This window comes from Rhinopithecus roxellana, chromosome 17 (genome assembly GCF_007565055.1).
Source record: "Rhinopithecus roxellana isolate Shanxi Qingling chromosome 17, ASM756505v1, whole genome shotgun sequence".
NCBI classification, from domain to species: domain Eukaryota; kingdom Metazoa; phylum Chordata; class Mammalia; order Primates; family Cercopithecidae; genus Rhinopithecus; species Rhinopithecus roxellana.
The window spans coordinates 3,519,037-3,531,164 of record NC_044565.1 but is presented as its reverse complement, the minus strand read 5'-3'; the positions used below and the strand labels follow the sequence as shown (position 1 = coordinate 3,531,164).

Here is a 12,128-nt window from a genome sequence, read left to right as displayed (position 1 = left end):
AGCATACATTCAATAAATTACTATCATTATCATAGTTATTGTTGTTGGAAAAATTCTTAAGTACAATAATGAAAGTATTCAGGTATTTACCGTTCAGGTTTCAATTATATAACTAATATTTTTCTTTATTGTTAAATGTAACTAACTCTAAAGCTCTTAGGTATTCTAAGACAGTACTTAAAGTTGAACATGTATTAAAACTTGTGTGAGAATTATTAAACATTAATAACTCATGATTTATTAACTCATGATTAATGTTTGCTTTAAATTGGAAATAAAAAAACCCAAAACCTGAAATAACCTGCTTTGAGGTAAGTTAGTTCATTTTTATATTTGTTATGGGTGTATGTTGTGGATCTTCCTTCATAAGATTTCTTTTGACTTGTCTGTTACCGTCTTTTCCAGCATGGCAGCAATTTGATAGGTATGTCTGATCTCAATGTGCCTGAGCAGCTCTATCAGTACATGGTTGGAGGACATAGGCGCTTTCAAACAGGAATGCATAGGGAGAAACATAAATCGCCAAGTTATCAAATCAAAGTAAGTACGCATCACAGTAAGAGATCAAAAGTCTGGAAGCTAGGAAGTTAATTGGGAAATACTAGTGTTCATACTAACACTGGTAAATATATTAATTTTAAGCATAGCTAGTATTCAGAGGGATTTTATAATAATTCAGAACTCTTTTACATGCATAAACTCTTCTTTCAATAGGAGGGAGATACCATAAATGTGGATGTGACTTGTCCAGGCGCTACTCTAGCTTTGGCTATGATCTACTTGAAAACCAATAACAGGTATTTCTACCCACCCACCCTTCCTTCCGCCGTGATAGTGTGATAGCCTCTCTCACCTTGGTTGTAAAATTCAGTTATCTCATGTGTTTATTTCTCCTGTACTGGGTTAAGCTGATTTTCCTTCTTTCAAATACTGTAAGTTTTTGGAGGAAAACTTGCAGTATTTGAAGTTATAAAGATTTTACCTAGAAATAATATATTTGGCTATTTTAATGGTATTTGACAATATAGTTTTCAATTTCTGTTCATTTCTGTTTTGTAGTTGATGTCAGTAACACCCAAACAATGCCCCTGTTTGTTTTCATCAATTTAGCATATTGCTGTGAGGACTGGTTAAGTCAGAAGTACTTACCTTTAGTCTGATCTTGGTTACCATGTAAAACAATGGTTTTTGCCTACTTCAAGAGCTTTTGTAATTACCAAACCATCTACCTTCCCAACTTGCTATATTAGTGCTGACGCTTGAAAGTAGACCTGTGGCATTTATGCTTACACTTTGCATAGAAGAGTAAGTTGAGTACAGGACATTATGCCATGTATTAAGTCTATTAATTAAAAAAAAGTTCTAAGATTCAAGGAACTTTTCCGTGTTCTACATTTCTCCCTTTAGAAAAAGTAAATGTGTGCAGAATTAACAAAGTGTTTAAAAATAGGTATTTATCATTTACTGTTTGGATGAATGTGTAGGGCAATGCTTCCTTGGCACAGGGGATATTTCATTGAGCAAAACTAAAAGTATCTGCCCTCATGGAGCTTATGTTATAGTCAGACATACATGTACATCTATAGTAACTATTATGTTAGAAGGTGTAAAGTATTGTGAAAAATATGTAGAGCAGTAGTGGAGTGGGAAGAAATGTTTTGAAACAGATCTTGAGATTCTTGATTGTCTTGCTCTCTGCTTGAGCAGTGTCCCTTACTGTTTTCCTCCACCACCAGATCTATTGCGGATTGGCTGCGAGCCCCTGACACCATGTATTTGTTGGACTTCGTGAAGCCGGAATTTCTCTTGCTTCGGGTATGCTTTGTCATTTTTCATTTGTGTTAACATGAGAAGTCTGTTTATGGTTCTTAAACTTAGCTTGTAAGCTGGGCATGGTGGCTTATGCCTGTAATCCCAGCACTTCAGAAGGTTGAGACAGGAGGATTGCTTGAGCCCAGGAGTTTGAGACCAGCCTGGGCAACAGGCTGGTCTCCATGAATGAATGAATGAGTGAATAATAGCAAACACAAATGTCTTTACAAGAGAACGTTTTATTTTTAATTTGTCATGCATGTCTAATTGGCAGTGTTCATTTGAAATTTTGCAAATAGGACTTTGGGAATCCCAAGAAAGGTAACCACATTGATATATAATACTTGGAGTGACGTTTCAGTTTCTCACATTATCATTCAAAACTTCCTAAAAAGCAACAAATGATTAGGACTTTTTTACTGCTTCATTTTACATTTTTGGATTACTATCAGGGATGTAATAATACTGTTAAGGTTGAATCTAAAGAAAATAACAATTTGACTTAATTGTCTAAAATTTTCCCTCTCATTCTTTTTTTTCTGATGTTTAAACTTAGCATATGGAAGCTTTTAAATTATGATGTAGATAGAGCTATGATTCTTTCCTTTGTGATTTTTTTCTTTTCCAGAGTACGTTTTAAAAAGTACCCCCCAAGCCCTCTAAACTTTGATGATGTTCAACTCAATTTTAGTTTTTCTTTGTTAAAATTTAAATCTTTATTTTAATGAGTAGTTTAGGTTGATACTACAGATGGTTCCCAGCTTAGGATTTTTAACTTAACCATAGTGTGAAAGTGGTACTCATTCAGTAGAAACTGTATTTCCAATTTTGAATTTTAATTTTTTCTCGTACTCCTGGCGGTATGATGCTCTCCTGGAGTTGGGTAATGGCAGCAAGCTGCAGCTCCCAGTCAACCATGCAGTCGTGAGGGTAAACGACCCATCCGCCACAGTTTACTATGCTGACAGAGAATTTCACTCAATTATAGGCTAATGTGAGTGTTCGGAGCATGTTTAAGATAGGCTAGGCCGAGCTGTGATGTTTGGTAGGCAAGGTGTATTAAATGTGTTTTCTTTTTCCTTTTTTCCCCCCCTTTTTTTTAATAAGATGGAGTCTCGCTCTGTTGCCCAGGCTGGAGTGCAGTGACACCATCTTGGCTCACTGCAACCTTCGCCTCCTGGGTTCAAGCTATTCTTGTGCCTCAGTCTCCTGAGTAACTGGGACTACAGGCATTTGCCACCATGCCCGGCTAATTTTTGTATTTTTAGTAGAGATGGGGTTTCACCATGTTGGCCAGGGTGGTCTCGAACTCCTGACCTTCAGTGATCTGCCTGCCATGGTCTCCCAAAGTGCTGGGATTACAGGCATGAGCCACTGAGCCTGGCCTAAATGTATTTTCAGCTTAAGGTATTTTCGACTTACAATAGGTTTATTAGTGCCTGTAAGCATTAGGGCACTAATGCTTAGTGCCCTAAGCATTTGCATATACTTATTTTTCCTGTATTTGCATATACTTATTTTTCAAAATTCTCATCAGTCGGGAACTGATTCTTAAATTGTTCTGTTTATTATTATCATTGTTATAAAGTCTGTGAACTTTACCTGCTCTAATTAATTTTATCTCTGTTGCATTTTTAAGACACTTGCTCGATGCCTGATTTTGTGGGATGATATTTTACCAAATTCCAAGTGGGTTGACAGCAATGTTCCTCAAGTAAGTACATATAATAAATATTATGTCTTTAGTAGCATAAAATTATGATCTTATGGGATTTTTCAAAATTCTGTAAAATATTTTTTCTCATGAAGGCAATATTGATCATCAGGATACTTCTTAAAGAACTAAGAACTTTCATTTTAAGATTCTGTGCTGCACAGACTGCAGTCTTCTCTTTTAGCCTCAGGTCCCTAGAAATTGTGGTTTTTAAAAATTAAATATGAGTATCAGTGTCGTGTGGGAGTTAAAAAATGAAAGAAAAAAACTAAACGTTTGCCAAAATACTCTAAAAAAGTGTTGTTGATATTTTTATCATAATTAAATACACATTTCTCTTTTTTTTTTTTTGAGATGGAGTCTCGCTCCGTTGCCCAGGCTAGAGTGCAGTGGTGCAATCTCGGCTCACTGCAAGCTCCGCCTCCCAGGTTCCCGCCATTCTCCTGCCTCAGCCTCCCAAGTAGCTGGGACTACAGGTGCCTGCCACCACGCCCAGCTAATTTTTTGTATTTATAGTAGAGACAGGGTTTCACCGTGTTAGCCAGGATGGTCTTGATATCCTGACCTTGTGATCCGCCCTTCTTGGTCTCCCAAAGTGCTGAGATTACAGGCATGAGCCACCGTGCCCGGCCTAAATACACATTTCTAAGATGCTATTTTACTTCATGGCAATTTTAGATCTCCTAATATAATAACTTTTAATTACTTTATATCATGTTTATTCGATAAGCCAAGTATACTAGTTAAAAATAAACGGATTTTTTGGGTAAAAACTCAAAATTGAATATTGTAACTAACCACTGCCCCTAGTCAACTGTCCATGCCTAATGGTCTCAGTTTCTTTATGTAGATTGTTTCTTTCAGTATTTTCAGAAGAAAAATCTCAAAGGTTGAAAGAAGTTTATATGAACATCCACATCACCAGTAGACTCCTACAATAATATTTTATGGTATAAACATGTTTAATCACTTATCCACTTCTCTATTCCTCTGCCTAATCCAACATTTTTTGATGAATGTCAATATTAGTTCCAAACAGTAATATACTCCATCCTGAAGTTGTACCATACATATTAACTGTAATTTTTCCTTTTAAGATAAAATTTATATATCGTGAAATGCACCAATTTTAAGTATCCTATTGGATAAGATTTGACTAACACATAGGCCTGTGGAAACCAGCCTCTGTCCCTTGTGCCCCTTCGCGCTTTGTGCATTCACCCCTGCCCCCAGGGTAACCAATATGAATTTTGTTTTTCCCCCAAAATGTATTAATTTCCTGATGTAGAACTTTATATTAATGAAGTCACTTACAGCATATACCCTTTTATATAAGACTTCTTTCAGCGTTTTCAAGATTTTGAGTATATTAATAATTCATTCTCCTTTTTGTCATTAGGTGATACAGATTGAGTATTTCTTATCTGAAATGGTTGGGACCAGAGGCGTTGAATTTTGGAGTACTTGAAATTATACTTACTGGTTGAGCATCCCTAATCTGAAACTCTGACGTCCGAAATACTCCAATGAGCATTTCCTTTGGGCATCATGTTAATGTTCAAAAAGGTTCGGATTTTGAGCATTTTGGATTTTGGATTTTCGGATTAGGGATCCTCAACCTGTATATTCCATTTGCGGTCCTGTTAGGTAGGGTTGGAATGACTGAGGCATAGGGTAGATGGTATATTTAGTTTTGTTAGAACTAATAAATCTTTTCCCAAAGCAGCTGTACCATTTGACACATTGACCAGCAGTGTTTGAGAGTGTTGGCTGTTGCACATCTCACCGATATTTAGTGGTGTTAGTTTCTTAAATTTTAGCGCTGCTGATGAATATGTAATGATATCTCGTTGTTTAAATTTGCATTTGTCTGCTGGCTATTGATGTTGATAACTTTTTCATTGGCTTATTGGTCCTCCATCTGTCGTTTTGTGAAGTGTCTGTGCATGTCCTTTGCTTATTTTTTTAAAAAAATTTGTATTTTTATTATTGTGTTGCTGGAGTTTTTTATGCATTCTGGAAACCTGTTCTTGGTCAGATTTCTTTTGCAAATATCCCTCCCAGTCTGTGGCTTGCATATTCATTTTCTTAGTAATAGTTTTGATGAGCAGAAGATTTTACAACGTTAAATAATGTCTGATTTGTCAGTTTTTTCTTTTATGGTTATTCTCTATTCCTATGAAAAAAACCATTTGTCTAACCCCATCTTGAAGATAATCTCTTCTACTTCTCTCTAAAAGCCTCCAAAGTTTTAGTTTTTATGTATACTTACATAATTCCTTTCAAAGTAATTTTGGTTATGATATGAGGTACAGGTTGAGATTGTCTACCAGGGAAGCTCATCAGAGACTCAGTGCCCAAGTTTTTAATTGGGAGCTGACATGTAGGTAAGGTACCCTCTGCCTTGCATGTACTGAAGTTCCAGATTCTCAGGAGAATGTGTGTTCGCTTAAACCATGTTGTTTGTAGTTCAGGCACAGTAAACCCAGATACATACATTTTGTTTTAAAGCAACCAATTAATTTACTTGGAATCAGATTGTCACACTCTCGGTTGCTAGCTCTAATCTCGGTGCGCATCTTTATCCTGTGGGATGTTGAAGTCTGCCCTGTGCACACATGGTTCGTGGATCAGGCAGACATTTGCCCTGTCTCTGTGGCTCTCTCCTTTGTAGTATTCTGTCTTCACCTCCCAATGGGTGTGGTATTTTCCTGTATCATGGTTGTTAAGGCCAAGAAGGTTGTGAGCTTTTAATTGTAGCTTTTGTCATCTTTCTTGGCCCAGACAGACCTGCTTTCAGAGCGGAAACCATGGAAAGGAAAATGTACCTAGTGGTGTTACTCTCTTCCATGAATCAGCTCTCCCCTCTAGAATCTGCTTGCTTTTGTTCTCACTCCAGTGCCTTGAGGTCAGGAGTTGGTGAATTAAGCCCACCGGATTTTTAGAAAGAAAATTTTATTGGAATATGGCCATGCCCATTTGTTTACTTATTGTCTGTAGCTGTTTTTTATTACAAATGCATAGATCAGTAGTTGCTGATATTTACTATTTGACCCTTTTAGAAATAGTTTACTGACTCCTGCCATAGATAGTTTGGATTTTGAATTTTGTCTAGGGTTTATACTTGTTGTATGAGTTGATCCGATAGGAGTTTATTCATCTATTATTTGAGGAAGTAGAACTCCTAGGTTTGTTTTTATTTGTTTAGTTCTTCCAGCTTTGTTAATCACTGGCATGAAAGAGGTGAGGAAGAATTGTTTTAAGTGACTCGCTCATTTGTTACCATAATTTTAACTGCTAGCCTATTGAGATGTCAGCTTTTAGTTTGTTGGAAAGTGCTCTTTAAAATGTATATTGTAGGATGAAATGCTTTTTCTTTCACTCCTTCATTCAGCACATACTCATTAATCCTCTGTAAATGCAAGGCACATGCTAAGTTCTGTAATACATTAAAGATACACCAGACATGTAGAGTGTTCTCAAAAAACTTTACTTTATTAAATGTACTAGGTTTAGCTTACTGAGATTAAACACATATACAAGTAACTGTAATTCCAAAGTGGAAAGTATAAATTCATAGAGTCATCTTTTTTGTGGCCTGGTGTGGTAGCTTATGCCTGTAATCCCAGCACTTTGGGAAGCCAATGCGGGCACGTCACTTGAGGCCAGGAGTTCGAGACCAGCCTGGCCAATGTGGCGAAACCCTGTCTCTGCTTAAAAAAAAAAAAGAAAAAAACCCACAAAAAACAGTGGTCGTTTTTCATTTTTATGAAAATATGGTTTTTGGACTTTTAGTATAGAGTAATCTCTTTTTTTACTTCAGACTTTGTAATGTTATATTTGATCTTTATTACAACAGGGATACTACAAATGGGAGAGAGAACAATTTCACAGTTCTCCTCATTGATATTTCCTATCAGCCTCCACTTTTCTCTGGGTTCTCATCTGGAGCTACATTGATTCTGGAGCAGGGTTCCTTGTAGAGAGCCACCTAGCGTTAAAAGGAGGATTTTTTTTTTTTTTTTTAAATGAAAGGTCACTTCGTAAACCGCTTGTCTGTTTGAACTTAGGGCATATGTAAAACAACAGCTAGCATCTTCATAGCAATTTTTCTTTCATAAAAAACTTTACACACAGGGTGTGGTGACTCACACCTATAATCCTAGCACTTGGGGAGGCCAAGGAAGGTGGATTGCTTATGCCCGGGAGTTCAAGACCAGCCTGGGCAATATAGTGAGATGCCATCTCTACAAAAAAATACGAAAATTAGCCAAGCATGGTGGTGTGCACCTGTAGTCCTAGCTACTTGGGAAGCTGAGATGGGAGGATTGCTTGGGTCTGGGAGGTAGGACTGCAGTGAGCCGTGATTGCACCACTGTACTCCAGAGGAAGTACAGTGACAGAGGGAGACCCTGTCGCAAGGCAAAAAAAAAAAAGAAGAAAGATATTTTAAGTCTTTGATTTGGTGATATTCAGTACCTAAGAAGACTGTATTGTAAATGCCTTCTGAATGTTTTTTTACTTTATTTTATTTATTTATTTTTTTAGACTGAGACAGGGTCTCACTCTGTTGCCCAGGCTGGAGTGCAGTGGTGCGATCTTGGCTCCCTGTAACCTCCACTTACTGGGCTCAAGCGATTCTCGTGCCTCAGCCTCCTGAGTAGCTGGGATTACAGGCCCAGCTAATTTTTTTGTTTTTTCAGTTTCACCACGTTGGCCAGGCAGGTCTCGAACTCTAGACTTCAAGTGATCTGCCTACCTTGGCCTCCCAAAGTGCTGGGATTACAGGTGTGAGCCACTGCGTTCAGCCAATATTTATTGTTGTATTGAAGAAAACATCTTGAAATGTTAAGAAATCTAAGAAATCTCAAAAGATTAAACGAATAAATCTTAAATACATTCATATATTTAGCAAATATATGGCTTTATCTTTTTTGGCTTTTTTTCTTTTAGGAGAAAAGGATCAAATCTGTTCTTGGTTGTATATATTTTTTTGATAAATTGTTAATTACCTATACTAAAAGGAAAAGGATGTCTTTTCTAAACAATAGTTGTAACATAGCTGATAAACACATTGACAGTTTAGCTTAGCTTGGATAATTAGCCTAGTGAATAACCTCACCTGTGGTAGGTATGTTGGATTAATGCTGGAAACTTCCCGTAAAGAAGAATACATCTGATTAGAGTTCTTTCCTATTTCTCTTTTCCCACTTCTTCCCCTCACCCCTGCCCCAATTCTAAAGCCATCATCTTTGTATTTCAGTTGACTGGTATGCAATATTATGACAGTGTTATTGATTCAGAATATACTTACGTCTTCCTGTTTATATTTGTTCAGCCCTATTTAATTCTTCTTCTTCTTTTTTTTTTTTTTTTGAGATGGAGTCTCACTGTCGCCCAGGCTGGAGTGCAGTGGTGCGATCTCTGCTCACTGCAACCTCCGCCTCCCTGGTTCAAGCGATTCTCCTGCCTCAGCCTCCTAAGTAGCTGGGATTATAGGCGTGCACCACCACACCTGGCTAATTTTTGTATTTTTAGTTGAGATGGGGTTTCATCATGTTGGTCAGGCTGGTCTTGAACTCCTGACCTGGTGATCCGCCTGCCTAGGCTTCCCAAAGTGCTGGGATTACAGGTGTGAGCCACTGCACCCGGCCTTAATTATTATTCTTACTTAGCCCATCTTAGATTTGAAATTTGATTGCATTCAATGTGGCTAAAATACAGGCTTTTGAGTGAAATGGTTTGGTAAAGCTTACTTTATATAAATATAGCCATGATAAGCTGTGTGTTGTTCTTCAGATTGTTAAATATTTGCAATGAGAACATTGATATCTAAGTATTCTTGCTTTCTATATTGACAGATTATAAGAGAAAATAGTATCTCTCTCAGTGAAATCGAATTGCCTTGCTCAGAGGATTTGAATTTGGAAACTTTGTCGTAAGTGATGTGTAATGCAAATTATCTATCCTAGCATCTATCAGATAAATAAATTGAAATATACTATGTAGGAGTCATATTGTCCTTGATTTAAGTAATTCTGAATCCCAGGCGTTTCTAACCATTTTTTATCAGATGTTCATGACGTTGGTTAAAGCTCTCTGAAGTATAGAGCTCTTGCCCTCAAAAAATAAGATCGGAGATGTAACTTGTATGTATTTCTCTTTTATCCTTTCCACTAAAGCAAATTGGCAGCAATTTTAAAAATTGTTTTTGCTGCATATGAAACTGTAGGCAAGGGGCAAACTTCACGAGTAAGGGTGACCCGATGCTTCTGAAAAAAAAAAAAAAATCTGCTGACTGAGTAGAGGCACACTTGATCATTCCCAGAAAGATGTAAACTAGCTTAGAGAACTGGAATATTTATTGTTACTTATTTCAAGTTAATTTTAAAGTAAAATAATGACTATTAAATTTCTTGTCACCTGTTTTCAGGCAAGCACATGTCTACATAATTGCAGGAGCCTGTTTGTCTCTGGGTTTTCGATTTGCTGGCTCAGAAAACTTATCAGCATTTAACTGTTTGGTAAGAAGTATTTTAGTTTACTGTGTTCTTTTTTGTTTTGTTTTGTTTTAACAAAGCCTTAAGATCTTCTTTTTAACTTTGAATTTTTTCTTTTGTTTTTCTAGCATAAATTTGCGAAAGATTTTATGACTTATTTGTCTGCACCTAACGCTTCTGTTGTAAGTCTTTTTATCATTCTCCTTGGGAATAAAATTAAACTTGAAAAATTTACTGATAATCCAGTTACTTGTGTGTCATCAGATATTGCTGCTGTTTGTTTGAATGTAGAATGAGAGATTTCAAGAACCATTAGCTCATCTTTTTATTTTTGTTTTGGGATATTAGTGAGAATATGATTACACTGGAAGGATGCACAGGTATCTAGTTCTTGTGACAAGAGAATAAGAAAGGCCATAATATTCATGGATTGTCATATCTCATGTAATTCTGTCTCAGTATTAAATATCGGGAATTTCCTTTTTAAAAAATATTAGTACTTAGTAAGGATTCAGTTGCTTTTGAGGCATTGCTTCTCCAATGACAAGACTAAGAGATTTTATTTCCTGGTAAAAACTTCATAGATTTATGAAACACTATGTGTAACATGGAAAAGTTAGAAACATCAAAAACGTCTAAAAGTAGTTAATTAAATTTGATTATGGCATATATATGCATTCTTGTACAGTGGAGCTACCAAAATTATGTTATACGGCATTTTTTGTGGCTGGGTGCAGTGGCTCACGCCTATAATCCTAGCAACTTTGAGACGCTGAAGCAGGAGGATCATTTGAGCCCAGGAGGTTGAGATCAGTCTGGACAACATAGGGAGACCCCATCTCTACAAAAAATAAAAAATTAGCCAGGTGTGGTGACACACACGTAGTCCCAGCTACTTGGGAGGCTGAGGTAGCTGGATCCTTTGACCCCAGGAAGTTGAGGCTGCAGTGAGCTGAGACTGCACCACTGCAGTTCAGTCTGGGTGGCAGAGTGAGAGACCCTATCTCAAAAACAAAAACAAAAACAAAACCACTTTTTTTGTGCGTAAAGCTTGCTTCTAGTAGGTTATTTAAAAGGTTAAAAATATTGTGTAGAGTAACATCTCCATTTCATTTGGAAAAAATATGTGTAGATAAAGGAAAAATTCAGAGAAAAAACCAAAATGTTAACACCAGTTACCTTTGGGTGTGACATTCCAAGTGATTTTTGTCTTCTTGATATTCAGTATTTGAAATTATCTCCATTGAACTTACATAATTGGGGAAAATATTTGTATTTGCAGATTTTTTTTAGTTCCAAACTTTTGTAGTCTTCTAATGATGGCTAAGTTAGTTCTGATAATAAAGAAATGTAACACAACAGTTACAGTGATGTCATCTCTTCACCTTACAGACAGGTCCTTACAACCTGGAAACTTGTCTGAGCGTGGTGCTGCTGTCTCTCGCCATGGTCATGGCTGGCTCGGGAAACCTAAAGGTTTTACAGCTTTGTCGCTTTTTACACATGAAAACAGGTGGTGAAATGAACTATGGTTTTCACTTAGCCCACCACATGGCCCTTGGACTTCTGTTTTTGGGAGGAGGAAGGTAAGTGAATATGTGTTTTTTCCAGTGAAAAGATCTCATTGGTGAGATCTGTAAGGGTGACTTGCTTTAATCTTGAAGATACATGAAAAATTTAAATTCTGACTAGCTCTTAGCTTATCTAGCAGCATTATTCCACTTGATGAGCTTCTTTGTAGTTTAACCGTCAGCTTATGGTCTACTCCAGTCGATTTACCTTCCTCTCTGACATACTGAGCATCACTGTTATTTCTCAGAATACTCTGTGCTCAGTGCTTCAGTGCATCACTGCTTGTGCCCAACTGGTTAAAAATTTTACCACTCCACTAAACTACTTTCACAGAAAGGTCACAGACAAAATCATATACAGATCCTGTGACATTTTCTTAGTTTTCAAATTTCTTGATCTTTTTCCAACATCTGTCATTCCTGGTTATATCCTTTATAAGACTGCCTTGGCTTTAGATGATCCGTAGTGAATAAAAACACATATACAGAAAAGTCTACACATCATAGGTGCACAGGTCAAAGAGCTATCTA

At 36.9% G+C, this 12,128-nt stretch overlaps 1 protein-coding gene across 1 annotated transcript in view; it reads left to right on the top strand.

The window, feature by feature from the left end:
* Positions 1–12,128, top strand: part of ANAPC1 (anaphase promoting complex subunit 1) — a 111,187-nt gene that overhangs the window by 74,165 nt on the left and 24,894 nt on the right. Inside the window, exons 26-33 of the mRNA XM_030921417.1 lie at positions 406–540; positions 715–797; positions 1,737–1,815; positions 3,452–3,526; positions 9,388–9,464; positions 9,960–10,050; positions 10,155–10,208; positions 11,419–11,612. Of these exons, the coding sequence (XP_030777277.1) occupies positions 406–540; positions 715–797; positions 1,737–1,815; positions 3,452–3,526; positions 9,388–9,464; positions 9,960–10,050; positions 10,155–10,208; positions 11,419–11,612 (788 nt within the window). The remainder of the gene's footprint in view (positions 1–405; positions 541–714; positions 798–1,736; positions 1,816–3,451; positions 3,527–9,387; positions 9,465–9,959; positions 10,051–10,154; positions 10,209–11,418; positions 11,613–12,128) is intronic.